This window comes from Bombina bombina, chromosome 8 (genome assembly GCF_027579735.1).
Source record: "Bombina bombina isolate aBomBom1 chromosome 8, aBomBom1.pri, whole genome shotgun sequence".
In the NCBI taxonomy this organism is placed as follows: Eukaryota; Metazoa; Chordata; class Amphibia; order Anura; family Bombinatoridae; genus Bombina; species Bombina bombina.
Window position 1 is genome coordinate 326,767,476 of NC_069506.1, and position 18,365 is coordinate 326,785,840.

The 18,365-nt window shown below is 32.6% G+C and overlaps 1 protein-coding gene across 2 annotated transcripts in view; it reads right to left on the bottom strand.

Moving 5' to 3' along the window:
- The window catches only part of FLI1 (Fli-1 proto-oncogene, ETS transcription factor), a 202,779-nt gene that overhangs the window by 58,565 nt on the left and 125,849 nt on the right, over positions 1-18,365 (bottom strand). For both annotated transcript variants that reach the window (XM_053691552.1, XM_053691553.1), the window contains exon 4: positions 10,997-11,200. In XM_053691552.1, the coding sequence (XP_053547527.1) occupies positions 10,997-11,200 (204 nt within the window). The remainder of the gene's footprint in view (positions 1-10,996; positions 11,201-18,365) is intronic.

The window sequence follows — 18,365 nt, forward strand, 5'->3', positions numbered from 1 at the left end:
AATACATAATTCATAAAAGTTTGTTACCTCCCCCTTGTTTTTTTCCCAGCCACATAGAACTATTTCCACTGTCAAGGACACTGGCATCACAATTATTTGTAAGATAATTAAATAAAAACAAAAAAAATTCCATTTTAACATCTACACAAAAGAAAACTTGAAAAAAGTAAACAAATAAATACATAAATAAAATGAAAAACAAGACAACATTGTCACCTTTGACAAAAGGAAGACACAATCACAAGATGAAATGCTTTACACAGGCAATTGTGTCTTTTTTTTGCTCTATCCAGCGATATTAGTTTAACAAAGCAAAACAGACATACAAATATATAACACATATATATAACAAATATATAACAAATATATATAACACATATATATAACAAATATATAACACATATATATAACACATATATATAACAAATATATAACAAATATATATAACACATATATATAACAAATATATAACAAATATATATAACACATATATATAACAAATATATAACAAATATATATAACACATATATATAACAAATATATAACAAATATATATAACACATATATATAACAAATATATAACAAATATATATAACAGATATATAACAGATATATAACAAATATATATATAACACATATATATAACAGATATATAACAAATATATATAACAGATATATAACAGATATATAACAAATATATATATAACACATATATATAACAAATATATAACAAATATATATAACACATATATATAACAAATATATATATAACACATATATATAACAAATATATAACAAATATATAACACATATATATAACAAATATATAACAAATATATATAACAGATATATAACAAATATATAACACATATATATAACACATATATATAACAAATATATAACAAATATATAACACATATATATAACAAATATATAACAAATATATATAACAGATATATAACAAATATATAACACATATATATAACAAATATATAACAAATATATAACACATATATATAACAAATATATAACAAATATATAACACATATATATAACAAATATATAACAAATATATAACACATATATATAACAAATATATAACAAATATATAACACATATATATAACAAATATATAACAAATATATATAACAGATATATAACAAATATATAACACATATATATAACAAATATATAACAAATATATAACACATATATATAACAAATATATAACAAATATATATAACAGATATATAACAAATATATAACAAATATATATATAACACATATATATAACAAATATATAACAAATATATAACACATATATATAACAAATATATAACAAATATATAACACATATATATAACAGATATATAACAAATATATATAACAAATCTAAGCACTTACAGAACCACACGTATTGTTTATTTGCATTACTAGCAGTTCTCTCGATAGCTGTGTGAGATATTATGTATTGGGCCATTTATCAACACTAAGGGAAGATTACGAGTGGAGCACAAAATATTGCTTACGCAAGCATGATATTTGCACTCCACTCAGTAATACCAGAACACAAAATACCAGCATTGCACAGAAGCTTTACGCTCACGAGAGCGCGCTTCAATAGGCTCTAATAGGAGGCTTGTCCTGATGCTGTGAGACACGGCAGGAGAACCTAGCGCAGCAAAGGGGGTAAGTTGTGCAGCAATGAGCAGCAAATTGAAATATATATGAATGTATATGTGTATATACAGATAGTAACACATAAATATATCTGTATATACACATAATAACACATAAATATATATGTATATACACATAACACATAAATATATATGTATATACACATACTAACACATAAATATATATGTATATACACATACTAACACATAAATATATATGTATATACACATAGTAACACATAAATATATATGTATATAAGCATAGTAACATATAAATATATATGTATATACACATAGTAACACATAAATATATATGTATATACACATAGTAACACATAAATATATATGTATATACACATAATAACACATAAATATATATGTATATACACATACTAACACATAAATATATATGTATATACACATAGTAACACATAAATATATATGTATATAAGCATAGTAACATATAAATATATATGTATATACACATAGTAACATATAAATATATATGTATATACACATAGTAACACATAAATATATATGTATATACACATACTAACACATAAATATATATGCATATACACATAGTAACACATAAATATATATGTATATACACATACTAACACATAAATATATATGTATATACACATAGTAACACATAAATATATATGTATATAAGCATAGTAACACATAAATATATATGTATATACAGATAGTAACACATAAATATATCTGTATATACACATAATAACACATAAATATATATGTATATACACATAATAACACATAAATATATATGTATATACACATAGTAACACATAAATATATATGTATATACACATAATAACACATAAATATATATGTATATACACATACTAACACATAAATATATATGTATATACATATAGTAACACATAAATATATATATATATACACATAGTAACACATAAATATATATGTATATACACATAATAACACATAAATATATCTGTATATACACATAATAACACATAAATATATATGTATATAAGCATACTAACACATAAATATATCTGTATATACACATAGTAACACATACATATATCTGTATATACACATACTAACACATACATATATATGTATATACACATAATAACATAAATATATATGTATATACACATAGTAACACATAAATATATATGTATATACACATATTAACACATAAATATATATGTATATACACATAGTAACACATAAATATATATGTATATACACATACTAACACATAAATATATATGTATATACACATACTAACACATAAATATATATGTATATGCACATATTAACACATAAATATATAGGTATATACACATAGTAACACATAAATATATATGTATATACACATAATAACACATAAATATATATGTATATACACATAGTAACACATAAATATATATGTATATACACATAATAACACATAAATATATATGTATATACACATAGTAACACATAAATATATATGTATATACACATACTAACACATAAATATATATGTATATACACATACTAACACATAAATATATATGTATATACACATATTAACACATAAATATATATGTATATACACATAGTAACACATAAATATATATGTATATACACATAGTAACACATAAATATATCTGTATATACACATAGTAACACATAAATATGTATGTATACACATACTAACACATAAATATATTTGCATATACACATACTAACACATAAATATATATGTATATACACATACTAACACATAAATATATATGTATATACACATATTAACACATAAATATATATGTATATACACATAGTAACACATAAATATATATGTATATACACATACTAACACATAAATATATATGTATATACACATAGTAACACATAAATATATATGTATATACAGATATTAACACATAAATATATATGTATATAAGCATATACATATATTTGAAGAGAACACACAGTTTCCGAAAGACCGCAATGTAAAGGCACTTTTCAGTGCCGTTTTTTTTTCTAACACCTCACTCCCACTCACTTTAACCCCTCATGACTGTTTTTTTTAAAATTACTCTACACTGTATCTTGGGGGCAATTGGGGCATATTGTGAAATTTAACCAGAGATCTGATCTCTGGTTAATTTTCGAAACGCTAATTGCTACCGCAAGCTCGCTGTAACAATAACCAGTCACTTGTAATGTCTGGTTATTTATTGTGCACGCGTATACAGACGAACTCGCCAATTTAATGGTGCGCAATAAATTATCTCTCCATTTGTAATCTGCCCTATATATACTAAAAGCAAGAACACACTTAAAGGGACACTAAACAAAAAAAACCTCTTTAATGATTCAGATAGAGCATGCAATTTTAAGCAACTTTGTAATTTACTCCTATTAATTTGTCTTTGTTCTCTTGCTATCTTTATTTAAAAAGCAGGAATGTAAAGTTTAAGAGCCAGTCCATTTCTGGTTCAGAACCTGGTTTATGCTTGCTTATTGGTTTGCTAAATGTAGCCACCAATCAGCAAGCGCTATCCAGGGTGCTGAACCTAAAATGGGCCTTTAAATTCCTGCTTTTTAACTAAAGATAGCAAAAGAAAGAAAATTTATAGTAGGAGTAAATTAGAAAGTAGCTTAAAATTGCCTGCGCTATCTGAATAATGAAAGAAAAAAATGGTTTTAGTGTCCCTTTAATGAATATTAAGTGTTGATGAATCTAACCAAAAATGTTTAAATTCCCTTTAAAGGGCCATGATACCCAAATGTTGAAATACTTGAAAGTGATGCAGGATAGCTGTAAAAAGCTGACTAGAAAATATCAATTGGACATCTCTATGTAAAAAAGAAAGATATTTCACCTCAAAGTATTCACACCCCATTGCAAAGGACTTTAAGCAGGAAATCATTGTCTGTCCTGGGACAGACATGCTGGAGTGAGCCTCGTGCACACTCATATTATTTCCCTATTCAGTTTAAGGAAGTTTACAATGAAATCTCATGAGAGTTAAGTGAAATCTCATGAGATTACGGTAAAAGAATTCATGACCTCAGCACTGCTGAGGCTGATTGGCTGCTACTTATTTCTTCTTTTTTATTTTTTTTTACCTGCAGCTGGGCAGTAACTGAAGTATAACTTTTTACACAGAACTTACTCTGGTGAGCAGAGGAAATTTTGAGGTAAAATAACTTCCTTTTTTACATAGAGATGCTCAGGTGATATTTTCCTGTGAGCTTTTTACAGTTATACTGCATCAGTTTCAAGTGATTTAGCATATGAGTATTATGTCCCTTTAAGTGAGTTTAAAAGAATCAATAGTTAGACAAGTAATTTACATCCTTTTTGACATTAAACTCAAATTCAGAGTATTTGGCAATGTCAGTGGGATCACACAATCGTGCATATTATCCTAATTTTAATTCTTAGAGATTCTAGACCACTGACTACCGTATTATATCATTTGAACACATACAATTTATTGATAAACATTAGATTTTTTTTCACTTCTAGAGCATCTTCCTACTTCAACACTTTTATAGTGATCTATAAAATTTCTGAAGCTGTATCAAAATAGTTTTAAGAGATAAAACTTTGTAAAAATGGTGCTTAGTAATTGACGATTTTTTATTATTCATTAAAGGGCCGTAATACCCAAATGTTTAAACACTTGAAAGTGATGCAGCATAACTGTAAAAAGCTGACTAGAAAATATCACCTGAACATCTCTATGTAAAAAAGAAAGATATTTTACCTCAAAAGTTCCTCAGTAGCCACATCCCATTGTAAAGGATTTCTAAGCAGCATATCAGTACGTCTGTCCCGGGACAGCCGAAGGGATGAGCCTCGTGCACTCTCATGTTATTTCCCTATTCAGTGTAAGGAAGTTTACAATGAAATCTCATGAGATCACAGTTAAAGAGTTCATGACCTCAGCACTGCTGATGCTGATTGGCTGATGTTCATTTCTTCATTTTTTTTTACTTGCAGCTGGGCTGCAGCTGAGTATAACTTTTTTTCTCTGATGAGCTGAGGAAGTTATGAGGTAAAATATCTTCCTTTTTTACATATTGATGCTCAGGTGATATTTTCCTGTCAGCTTTTTACAGTTATTCTGCATCAGTTTCAAGTGATTTAGCATGTGAATATTATGTCCCTTTAATACACAAAACAATAAGACTTGTGACACTTTATAATTAAACTATTATAATTTGAACTAAACCAACAGGAAAACTCCATAGGTCCATAATTCCATATTGTACATGCATGGAAGACAAAATTAATTTTCAGTATTCTAGTAGAGTATGAAATTAAGAAAAAAATACAAAAATAATCTGGTTTACTTCTGTTATCAAATTTATTTTGTTCTCTTTGTATATTTTGTTCTGAAGCATATATAGGGGCATATTTATCAAGCTCGGTATGGAGCTTGATGTCCCGTGTATCTGGCGAGCCTTCAGGTTCTCCGGAAACACAAGTTATGAAGCAGCGGTCTAAAGACTGCTGTTCCATAACCTGTCTGCCTGCTCAGAGGCGGCGGACAGACATCGCCAGAAATCAACCGATCGGGTTGATTGACAACCCCTCCTAGCGGCCGATTGGCCGCGAATCTGCAGGGGGTGGAATTGCACCAGCAGATCACAAGAACTGCTGGTGAAATTATAAATGACGAGAACATATGCTGTTTGCATTTATCAATGTACAGCGGACATGATCCGCAATATCGGATCATATCCGCTCGCACAATGATAATTCGGCCGCATAGACTCAAAAGCAGATCACTATGAAAGTATTTAAGAGGTTTAAGAAGTTTAATTTAATTTAAGACTTTATAAACTAGTTATGTGTGAGTCATATTTGTATACTGAAAATGTATATGGATAATATTTAATATTAACTTCAGTGTTTTTTAAATGTTTCACTGTTTTTTGTAAATGTTCTCTGAATTAAAATATTATTTAATTCTAACCACTGAAAACAAATATAATTATTAGTATTATTTTTTAAAAATATGTAAAATGCTTGAAAAATAGATATTTCACTTGAATGATGTTCACAACTAGTGGTGGGATGTTTTAAGGGCACAGTGATATTATTTATCTGCTATTTACTGTTGTTAAAATGTATTTTTGTTTGTAAAAAAAAAAATACTTAAATGACAGACATTGTTTGAGTAGGAGGCTTAGAATAAACTGTGTGAATGTTAAAAAAGAAAATTAAAATAATATATAATAAAACACGACTTTTAAGACAAGTTTTGACTTTTGTTATAAGACATTTATTTTCAATAGAAAGAGTTAATTCACTAATTAAATGCCAACCTATCAAAAAGTAATTGCTGTCAAACTGTTCTTTGACCTCAGTGGTCGGCAGGTCAGAGGTCATTAGTGTTTGAGCTGTAGATGAGATTGGTTAGATTTGTGACACATGGGATACAGATGTCTGCTTTATGCTCCGGAAAGTAGAGGCGGTATAAGTTATTTCCTGTTCTCCTTGTGTGGGGCAATAAAATGCAAAATTACTAATCATACAAGTGAGGCTGCAGGAAACAAGGAAAGTGCCAAGGTGAAGTGAATTCATAGCAATTTTATTTCCTCATTGCTCAGCCACTGATTAAAGGGACATTCTGGTCAAAACTGAAATGCACATAGATGAATTACATCTTTGTATAGAAACAAATTTGTAATTGACATCAACTGGCAAACTTGCTTCTAGTAAAAGTTATCACTGTTTTAATGTTAGCAGCATTTTTCTCTGCATGTGCATGTGAAGTATAGCTAGATGTTCTCAGTGCCCCAGCATTTTAAATATTGCAGCTGCTCAGATGGCTAGTGGGGCTTATATCATGTCAGCAGTTAACAAACGGAGTCATTACTAGATGGTACAAGCACTTTATGCTCTATGATCAAGTGCTTTGTTTAAAATGCTGGTGCACGGTGCATACTTAAATACACTTTTGAAACCGCAGTAGCTTTTATTAGAAGCATTTTACCTAACACATGTATATTACAAAAATGCTTCTATTCAAAACTGAAATGCATCCATGTGGATTCCAATTTGGGCTGTAATGTCCCTTTAATATGTAAAGGAAAATGAAACCCAACATTTTTCTTTCATGATTCAAATAGAAGATGTCATTTTAAACGACATTCTAAGTAACGCACAGTATATTATAACATTCTCTTTGTTCTCACTATTTTCTGCCACATACTGCTCTAGACACCTACCTAGATATTTCTTCAACAAAAAATACCATGAGCAAGAATCACATTTTATAATAGAATAATAGGAGTAAAGAGGAAGCTTGTTTCCCCTTTAAATGAAATGCTCTGTCTGAATCACAAAAGAATATCCCTTTAACACAAAGAAAGGGATGTGTGCTTGACCCCCAGCTGTGCAACTTCACTGAAATGATTTTTAGACTTTTGTATGACATTTCTGTATTCAGATGAGAGGTGGGGGTCAAATTATTATTGTTCAGACGGACATGATATGATGTAGCGTATCATGTCCGCCGCACATCGATAAATGCCGACAGCACACATAATACCGCCCCCTACAGATTTGCGGCCTATCGTCCGCTAGCACGGGGTGTCAATCAACCTGATCGTATTCGATCGGGCTGATTGCTGGCCGCCACATCAGAGGTGTCGGGTGAGTTAAAGAGCAGCGGTCTTAGGGCCGCTGCTTCTTAACTTTCGCTTCAGGCGGAACTGAAGTGGAGAGGGTCGGAAGCAGCATTCGCTGCTTCATAAAGCGACCCCGTGGAGTCCATAGTTTTTCTTACAAGAATATTCATAGGTTTGTGCAGCAGATTTCATTAATGTGTGCACCCAGGGAATTTTCTTTTAAGTGACAAAATACATGAAAATAAAGGATATTTATTTTTAATTAATTAAAAGGAAAATAAAACCAAACTTTTAAATAAAGAACTTTACTTAAAGGGACATAATACTCATATGATAAATCACTTGAAAGTGATGCAGTATAACTGTAAAAAGCTGACATGAAACTATCACCTGAGCATCTCTATGTAAAAAAGGAAGATATTTTATCTCAAAATGTCTTCAGCTCACCAGAGTAAGTGATCTGGTAACAGTTATCCTTCAGTTGCTGTCCAGCTGCAAGTTTGAAAAAAAAAAAAAAACAACAATAGCCAATCAACATCAGCAGTGCTAAGGTAATGGTTTGCCTTTGCTGTGATCTCCTGAGATTTCATAGAACTTAGTTAAACTGAATAGGAAAATAACATGACTGTGCCTGCACATGCCAGATGCACACTCCCTAGCAAGTCCTGTGACTAGCATCCTGACTGGCTGCTTAAATTCCCTTTACAGTGGGGAGTGAATATTTAGGACATTTTGAGGTAAAATCTCTTCCTTTTTTCCATAAAGATGTTCAGGTGATATTTTCTAGTCAGATCTTTACAGCTATACTGCATCACTTTCAAGTATTTCAACATTTGGGTATCATGGCCTTTAAAGCTACAAATTACCAACATTTCCTAGTAGTGATAACCAGGTCCAAAATAGTATATATATTTATAACCACAGAATTGGAACCCTCTACATGCGAACCTGAAGCAGTGGCTCCCAGCCCTGCCCACACAGACTACCCACTGCAGTGCATGGAGACAGTAACTGCCTAGTATACAGAGGGCCCAATTCTCAAAAACTCATGCCTTTAAAACAACCCCTGAGGGGCCGCATAATGCTGATGAGGCATTTAATAGAATCTCAACAGACCAGAGAGCTTTAGAGAATCTGACCCAAAGACATTGCCTCCTTGCGCTGCTGAAGCTGATGACATCACGTTAAAACTATGCGTGACATGTAGCCTACAATTATCATCATGCCGTGCACAAATAAAGCGCAATAGCAGTTGTTTAATTGAGCTTTAGTGAATGGAATCCACCTTATTAATTGATAGGTTTGCTAAGTTGTTGCACCAATGCTGAGGGCAGAAAAGGCACTCAGGTCTGAGCTCTCCCTCTTACTTCCAGCAGATTAAAGAGCGGCTCGCAAGTTATGTTCCATGTGGCACCAGGTAACGATGGTGCACTGGAAACATTTACTTGTCTCATTCAGTCTACAGTCAGCTGTATGAGGTTAGTCACCAGTCAGTTGTATTAGGTTAGTCACCAGTCAGCTGTATGAGGTTAGTCACCAGTCAGCTGCATTAGGTTAGTCACCAGTTAGCTGTGTTAGGTTAGTCACCAGTCAGCTGTGTTAGGTTAGTCTCCAGTCAGCTGTATTAGGTTAGTCACCAGTCAGCTGTATTAGGTTAGTCACCAGTCAGCTGTATTAGGTTAGTCACCAGTCAGTTGTATTAGGTTAGTCTCCAGTCAGCTGTATTAGGTTAGTCACCAGTCAGTTGTATTAGGTTAGTCTCCAGTCAGCTGTATTCGGTTAGTCACCAGTCAGTTGTATTAGGTTAGTCACCAGTCAGCTTTATTAGGTTAGTCACCAGTCAGTTGTATTAGGTTAGTCTTCAGTCAGTCTCCAGTCAGCTGTATTAGGTTAGTCACCAGTCAGCTGTATTAAGTTAGTCACCAGTCAGTTGTATTAGGTTAGTCTCCAGTCAGCTGTATTAGGTTAGTCACCAGTCAGTTGTATTAGGTTAGTCACAAGTCAGCTGTATTAGGTTAGTCACCACCAGTCAGTTGTATTAGGTTAGTCACCAGTCAGCTGTATTAGGTTAGTCACCAGTCAGCTGTATTAGGTTAGTCTCCAGTCAGCTGTATTAGGTTAGTCACCAGTCAGTTGTATTAGGTTAATCACCAGTCAGCTGTATTAGGTTAGTCTCCAGTCAGCTGTATTAGGTTAGTCACCAGTCAGTTGTATTAGGTTAATCACCAGTCAGCTGTATTAGGTTAGGCACCAGTCAGTTGTGGCTTACGCACATATCCCGTGAGGGCCATGCACCAGCATTCAAACAACATGCCTGGTCAGAGAGCTGGCAGTTGTGTGTTTTGCTTCTAAAGAGTTAATTTGTGTCATTAAAGCCACTACTGGTGTTGTGTTTGAATACTGGTACACAGGCCTTCAAAGGATATGTGCGTATGCCTCTGAAAAACAGTCATAACTTTTACTAAAATAATTTTTGCTAATGAAAGTATATTGCAAAAATGCTTATATTTCATATTGAAATGCACATTTCATGTTTGACCTTTCTATCCCTTTAAACTGTTATTGTGTATGGATAATGAGAAATATGGTGCAATTGCAGGAATTAATGTTCAGATATTTTGTTGATGTCACGCATTAGTGGAGTCGCTTGTCTGATCAAATAGATAAACACTTACTTTCCCTGAGGTAGCTGAGATGAGAGAGTAGAACTTCTGTATTATACATAGATGTGCCCCGTAAGAAATCTTCTTTGTTCATTTTACACAGTTCTTTTCCATCCACATTTTGGAAAAGGGATGTGTCAATTTCTATCAGTCCATATTCTTTAATAGCCCACTCCAGCCACTGACGAACATGATCCTGGCTCCATAAAGTAGGATCTAGTAAACAAAAACAGAGATGAAAATGAGGACCACAAATGAGAAAGTGAAAAGAAATACAAAATGTGTTTAAAAACACATAAAACTGATAAAAAACAAAAAAGGCTGCAGTAACCACTTTACAAAATGTAATTTATATGCTCTTATTCAGCATAATGTTCAATATCTGAAAGTGTTTAATTAATAATCCTTTTCTCAAAGAACATCCTGCCCATCCCGTTAAATTACATTAAACACTGAGGGCTAGATTACAAGTGGAGTGTTTGCGGGCGCGCAATAATTAATCAGCTATAAAAGTCGCTGTAGCAATTAGCGCTTATAAAATTAACCAGAAATCAGATCTCTGGTTAATTTTATAAATCTGCCCCAAAATACTGTTTAGTGTATTTAAAATAAATAAATAAAGATGACCGCATCTTTATATTTTAATAAAATAACTGCACTAGGCAGTATTTTTGGGGTTAAAGTTGGTGGGAGTGGGGTGTAAAAAAAAATGACACTGAAAAGTACATTTACATTGTGGTCTATGGGAACTGTGTGTTCCCAGTAAATATATATGTATATGACTATAAACATTTATATTTATGTGTTTATATGTGTTTATACACATATTAACACATAAATATATAGGTATATAAGCATATTAACACATAAATATATAAGTATATACACATAGTAACACATAAATATATAGGTATATACACATATTAACACATAAATATATTGGTATATAAGCATATTAACACAAATATATATAAGCATATTAACACATAAAAACAAATACATATATATATATATATATATATATGTATAAAAGCATATTATTACATAAATATATAGGTATATAGACGTATTAACACATAAATACATAGGTATATAAACATATTAACACATAAATATATAGGTAAATACACATATTAACACATAAATATATAGGTATATACACATTTTAACACATAAAAGTATAGGTATATACACATACTAACACATAAATATATAGGTACTGTATATATACATATTAACACACAAATATATAGGTATATACACATATTAACACATAAATATATAGGTATATACACATATTAACACATAAATATATAGGTATATACACATATTAACATATAAATATATAGGTAAATACACATACTAACACGTAAATATATACACTGTGTGCAGAATTATTAGGCAAATTAGTATTTTGACCACATCATCCTCTTTATGCATGTTGTCTTACTCCAAGCTGTATAGGCTCGAAATCCTGCTACCAATTAAGCATATTAGGTGATGTGCATCTCTGTAATGAGAAGGGGTGTGGTCTAATGACATCAACACCCTATATCAGGTGTGCATAATTATTAGGCAACTTCCTTTCCTTTGGCAAAATGGGTCAAAAGAAGGACTTGACAGGCTCAGAAAAGTCAAAAATAGTGAGATATCTTGCAGAGGGATGCAGCATTCTTAAAATTGCAAAGCTTCTGAAGCGTGATCATCGAACAATCAAGCGTTTCATTCAAAATAGTCAACAGGGTCGCAAGAAGCGTGTGGAAAAACCAAGGCGCAAAATAACTGCCCATGAACTGAGAAAAGTCAAGCTTGCAGCTGCCAAGATGCCACTTGCCACCAGTTTGGCCATATTTCAGAGCTGCAACATCACTGGAGTGCCCAAAAGCACAAGGTGTGCAATACTCAGAGACATGGCCAAGGTAAGAAAGGCTGAAAGACGACCACCACTGAACAAGACACACAAGCTGAAACGTCAAGACTGGGCCAAGAAATATCTCAAGACTGATTTTTCTAAGGTTTTATGGACTGATGAAATGAGAGTGAGTCTTGATGGGCCAGATGGATGGGCCCGTGGCTGGATTGGTAAAGGGCAGAGAGCTCCAGTCCGACTCAGACGCCAGCAAGGTGGAGGTGGAGTACTGGTTTGGACTGGTATCATCAAAGATGAGCTTGTGGGGCCTTTTCGGGTTGAGGATGGAGTCAAGCTCAACTCCCAGTCCTACTGCCAGTTTCTGGAAGACACCTTCTTCAAGCAGTGGTACAGGAAGAAGTCTGCATCCTTCAAGAAAAACATGATTTTCATGCAGGACAATGCTCCATCACACGCGTCCAAGTACTCCACAGCGTGGCTGGCAAGAAAGGGTATAAAAGAAGAAAATCTAATGACACGGCCTCCTTGTTCACCTGATCTGAACCCCATTGAGAACCTGTGGTCCATCATCAAATGTGAGATTTACAAGGAGGGAAAACAGTACACCTCTCTGAACAGTGTCTGGGAGGCTGTGGTTGCTGCTGCACGCAATGTTGATGGTGAACAGATCAAAACACTGACAGAATCCATGGATGGCAGGCTTTTGAGTGTCCTTGCAAAGAAAGGTGGCTATATTGTCACTGATTTGTTTTTGTTTTGTTTTTGAATGTCAGAAATGTATATTTGTGAATGTTGAGATGTTATATTGGTTTCACTGGTAAAAATAAATAATTGAAATGGGTATATATTTGTTTTTTGTTAAGTTGCCTAATAATTATGCACAGTAATAGTCACCTGCACACACAGATATCCCCCTAAAATAGCTAAAACTAAAAACAAACTAAAAACTACTTCCAAAACTATTCAGCTTTGATATTAATGAGTTTTTTGGGTTCATTGAGAACATGGTTGTTGTTCAATAATAAAATTAATCCTCAAAAATACAACTTGCCTAATAATTCTGCACTCCCTGTAGGTATATGCACAAATTAACACAAAAATATAAAGGTAAATACACATACTAACACATAAATATATCGGTATATAGACACATTAACACAAAAATATATAGGCATATACACATAGTAACACAAATATATAGGTATATACACATATGAAAACAAAAATATATAGGTATATAAACATATTAACACATAAATATATAGGTAAATACACATATTAACACATAAATATATAGGTATATACACATTTTAACACATAAAAGTATAGGTATATACACATACTAACACATAAATATATAGGTACTGTATATATACATATTAACACACAAATATATAGGTATATACACATATTAACACATAAATATATAGGTATATACACATATTAACACATAAATATATAGGTATATACACATATTAACATATAAATATATAGGTAAATACACATACTAACACGTAAATATATACACTGTGTGCAGAATTATTAGGCAAATTAGTATTTTGACCACATCATCCTCTTTATGCATGTTGTCTTACTCCAAGCTGTATAGGCTCGAAATCCTGCTACCAATTAAGCATATTAGGTGATGTGCATCTCTGTAATGAGAAGGGGTGTGGTCTAATGACATCAACACCCTATATCAGGTGTGCATAATTATTAGGCAACTTCCTTTCCTTTGGCAAAATGGGTCAAAAGAAGGACTTGACAGGCTCAGAAAAGTCAAAAATAGTGAGATATCTTGCAGAGGGATGCAGCATTCTTAAAATTGCAAAGCTTCTGAAGCGTGATCATCGAACAATCAAGCGTTTCATTCAAAATAGTCAACAGGGTCGCAAGAAGCGTGTGGAAAAACCAAGGCGCAAAATAACTGCCCATGAACTGAGAAAAGTCAAGCTTGCAGCTGCCAAGATGCCACTTGCCACCAGTTTGGCCATATTTCAGAGCTGCAACATCACTGGAGTGCCCAAAAGCACAAGGTGTGCAATACTCAGAGACATGGCCAAGGTAAGAAAGGCTGAAAGACGACCACCACTGAACAAGACACACAAGCTGAAACGTCAAGACTGGGCCAAGAAATATCTCAAGACTGATTTTTCTAAGGTTTTATGGACTGATGAAATGAGAGTGAGTCTTGATGGGCCAGATGGATGGGCCCGTGGCTGGATTGGTAAAGGGCAGAGAGCTCCAGTCCGACTCAGACGCCAGCAAGGTGGAGGTGGAGTACTGGTTTGGACTGGTATCATCAAAGATGAGCTTGTGGGGCCTTTTCGGGTTGAGGATGGAGTCAAGCTCAACTCCCAGTCCTACTGCCAGTTTCTGGAAGACACCTTCTTCAAGCAGTGGTACAGGAAGAAGTCTGCATCCTTCAAGAAAAACATGATTTTCATGCAGGACAATGCTCCATCACACGCGTCCAAGTACTCCACAGCGTGGCTGGCAAGAAAGGGTATAAAAGAAGAAAATCTAATGACACGGCCTCCTTGTTCACCTGATCTGAACCCCATTGAGAACCTGTGGTCCATCATCAAATGTGAGATTTACAAGGAGGGAAAACAGTACACCTCTCTGAACAGTGTCTGGGAGGCTGTGGTTGCTGCTGCACGCAATGTTGATGGTGAACAGATCAAAACACTGACAGAATCCATGGATGGCAGGCTTTTGAGTGTCCTTGCAAAGAAAGGTGGCTATATTGTCACTGATTTGTTTTTGTTTTGTTTTTGAATGTCAGAAATGTATATTTGTGAATGTTGAGATGTTATATTGGTTTCACTGGTAAAAATAAATAATTGAAATGGGTATATATTTGTTTTTTGTTAAGTTGCCTAATAATTATGCACAGTAATAGTCACCTGCACACACAGATATCCCCCTAAAATAGCTAAAACTAAAAACAAACTAAAAACTACTTCCAAAACTATTCAGCTTTGATATTAATGAGTTTTTTGGGTTCATTGAGAACATGGTTGTTGTTCAATAATAAAATTAATCCTCAAAAATACAACTTGCCTAATAATTCTGCACTCCCTGTAGGTATATGCACAAATTAACACAAAAATATAAAGGTAAATACACATACTAACACATAAATATATCGGTATATAGACACATTAACACAAAAATATATAGGCATATACACATAGTAACACAAATATATAGGTATATACACATATGAAAACAAAAATATATAGGTATATACAAATATTAACACATAAATATATATGTATTTACACATATTAACACAAATATATAGGTATATACACATATTAACACATAAATAAATAGGTATATAGACATATTAACACATAAATATATAGGCATATACACATATTAACACATAAATATATATGTATTTACACATACTAACACATAAATATATAGGTATATACACATAGTAACACATAAATATATAGGCATATACACATAATAACACATAAATATATAGGTATATACATATTTTAACACTTAAATATATAGGTATATACACATAATAACACATACATATATATGTATATACACATACTAACACATAAATATATAGGTATATACACATAGTAACACATAAATATATAGGCATATACACATAGTAACACATAAATATATAGGTATATACATATTTTAACACATAAATATATTTGTATATACACATAATAACACATAAATATATATGTATATACACATACTAACACATAAATATATATGTATATACACATAGTAACACATAAATATATAGGTATATACACATACTAACACATAAATATATCTGTATATACACATAGTAACACATAAATATATAGGTATATACACATATTAACACATAAATATATATGTATTTACATATAATAACACAAATATATGTATATAAACATATTAACAAATAAATATATATGTATATATACATAATAACACATAAATATATATGTATATACACATAATAACAGATAAATATATTTGTATATAAGCATATTAACACATAAATATATATGTATATACACATATTAACACATACATATATAGGTATATACTGTACACATAGTAACACATAAATATATGTATATACACATATTAACACATAAATATATAGGTATATACTGTACACATATTAACACATAAATATAAAGGTATAAAAGCATATACATATATATTTAAACATGCCACAATTGCTGCGCTACTACCCGAAGTTCTGATGCTATCTCATTACATTTTCGCATTGGTGACAACTTGTAATAGCAGCGCACATTAACTTTTATGAAAATGATATTAAGCACTCCACTTGTAATTTGGCCCTGAATACATTTTATTAGCATAGTATTGCCTCTACTCATGGGTGCCGCCATGTTGAAATCTAGCTTTCACTGTATTTGAATGATACCAGCAGTAAAACCTAGGTTCCAAAATGGAGGCCCCCATAATTATAGGGAGGTGCCTGAAATGTATTTAGTGTTTAATTCCCTTTAGAGCATTATTTAAGAGACTTTACATCTATTATCAAATTGACTTTGTTCTCTGAGTGTCATTTGTTGAAAACCATACCTAGATAGACTCATGAGAAGCAATGTACTACTGGAAGTTAGCTGAGGATTGGTGGCTACACACATACGCTTCTTGTCATTGACATACCAGATGTGCTCAGCTAGCTCACAGTAGTGTATTGCTGCTCTGAATTTGCTCTTTGTACAGGTTAAACGTTATAAACAAGGAATAGTTAATAAATTTACTTTTTGCAGTTTTATGTCTCTTTAAAAAAGTCCTCCCAATAGTGGCTTTTAGTCCCTTTGTATAAAGACTAACAGTGACGTTGCTTCTGTGTGCATAGGCACATTCGATTTGTGGTCATGTGTGCATTGCACCCTCTGCAGCAGCCAACTACAGATGAGTGAGACAGCAATAGTTGGCTCTCTGTAGAGCAGTGCTTATAATATGATTGGCTGTACTGCACATAAATGTTCCTGCTCTGACTGCACCCTCATGACATGATTGGCTGTACTGCACATAAATGTTCCTGCTCTGACTGCACCCTCATGACATGATTGGCTGTACTGCACACGAATGCTCCTCTGACTGCACCTTCATGACACAATTGGCTGTACTGCACACGAATGCTCCTCTGACTGCACCCTCATGACATGATTGGCTGTACTGCACACGAATGCTCCTCTGACTGCACCCTCATGACATGATTGGCTGTACTGCACACGAATGCTCCTCTGACTGCACCCTCATGACATGATTGGCTGTACTGCACATAAATGTTCCTGCTCTGACTGCACCCTCATGACATGATTGGCTGTACTGCACATAAATGTTCCTGCTCTGACTGCACCCACATGACATGATTGGCTGTACTGCACATAAATGTTCCTGCTCTGACTGCACCCTCATGACATGATTGGCTGTACTGCACATAAATGTTCCTGCTCTGACTGCACCCTCATGACATGATTGGCTGTACTG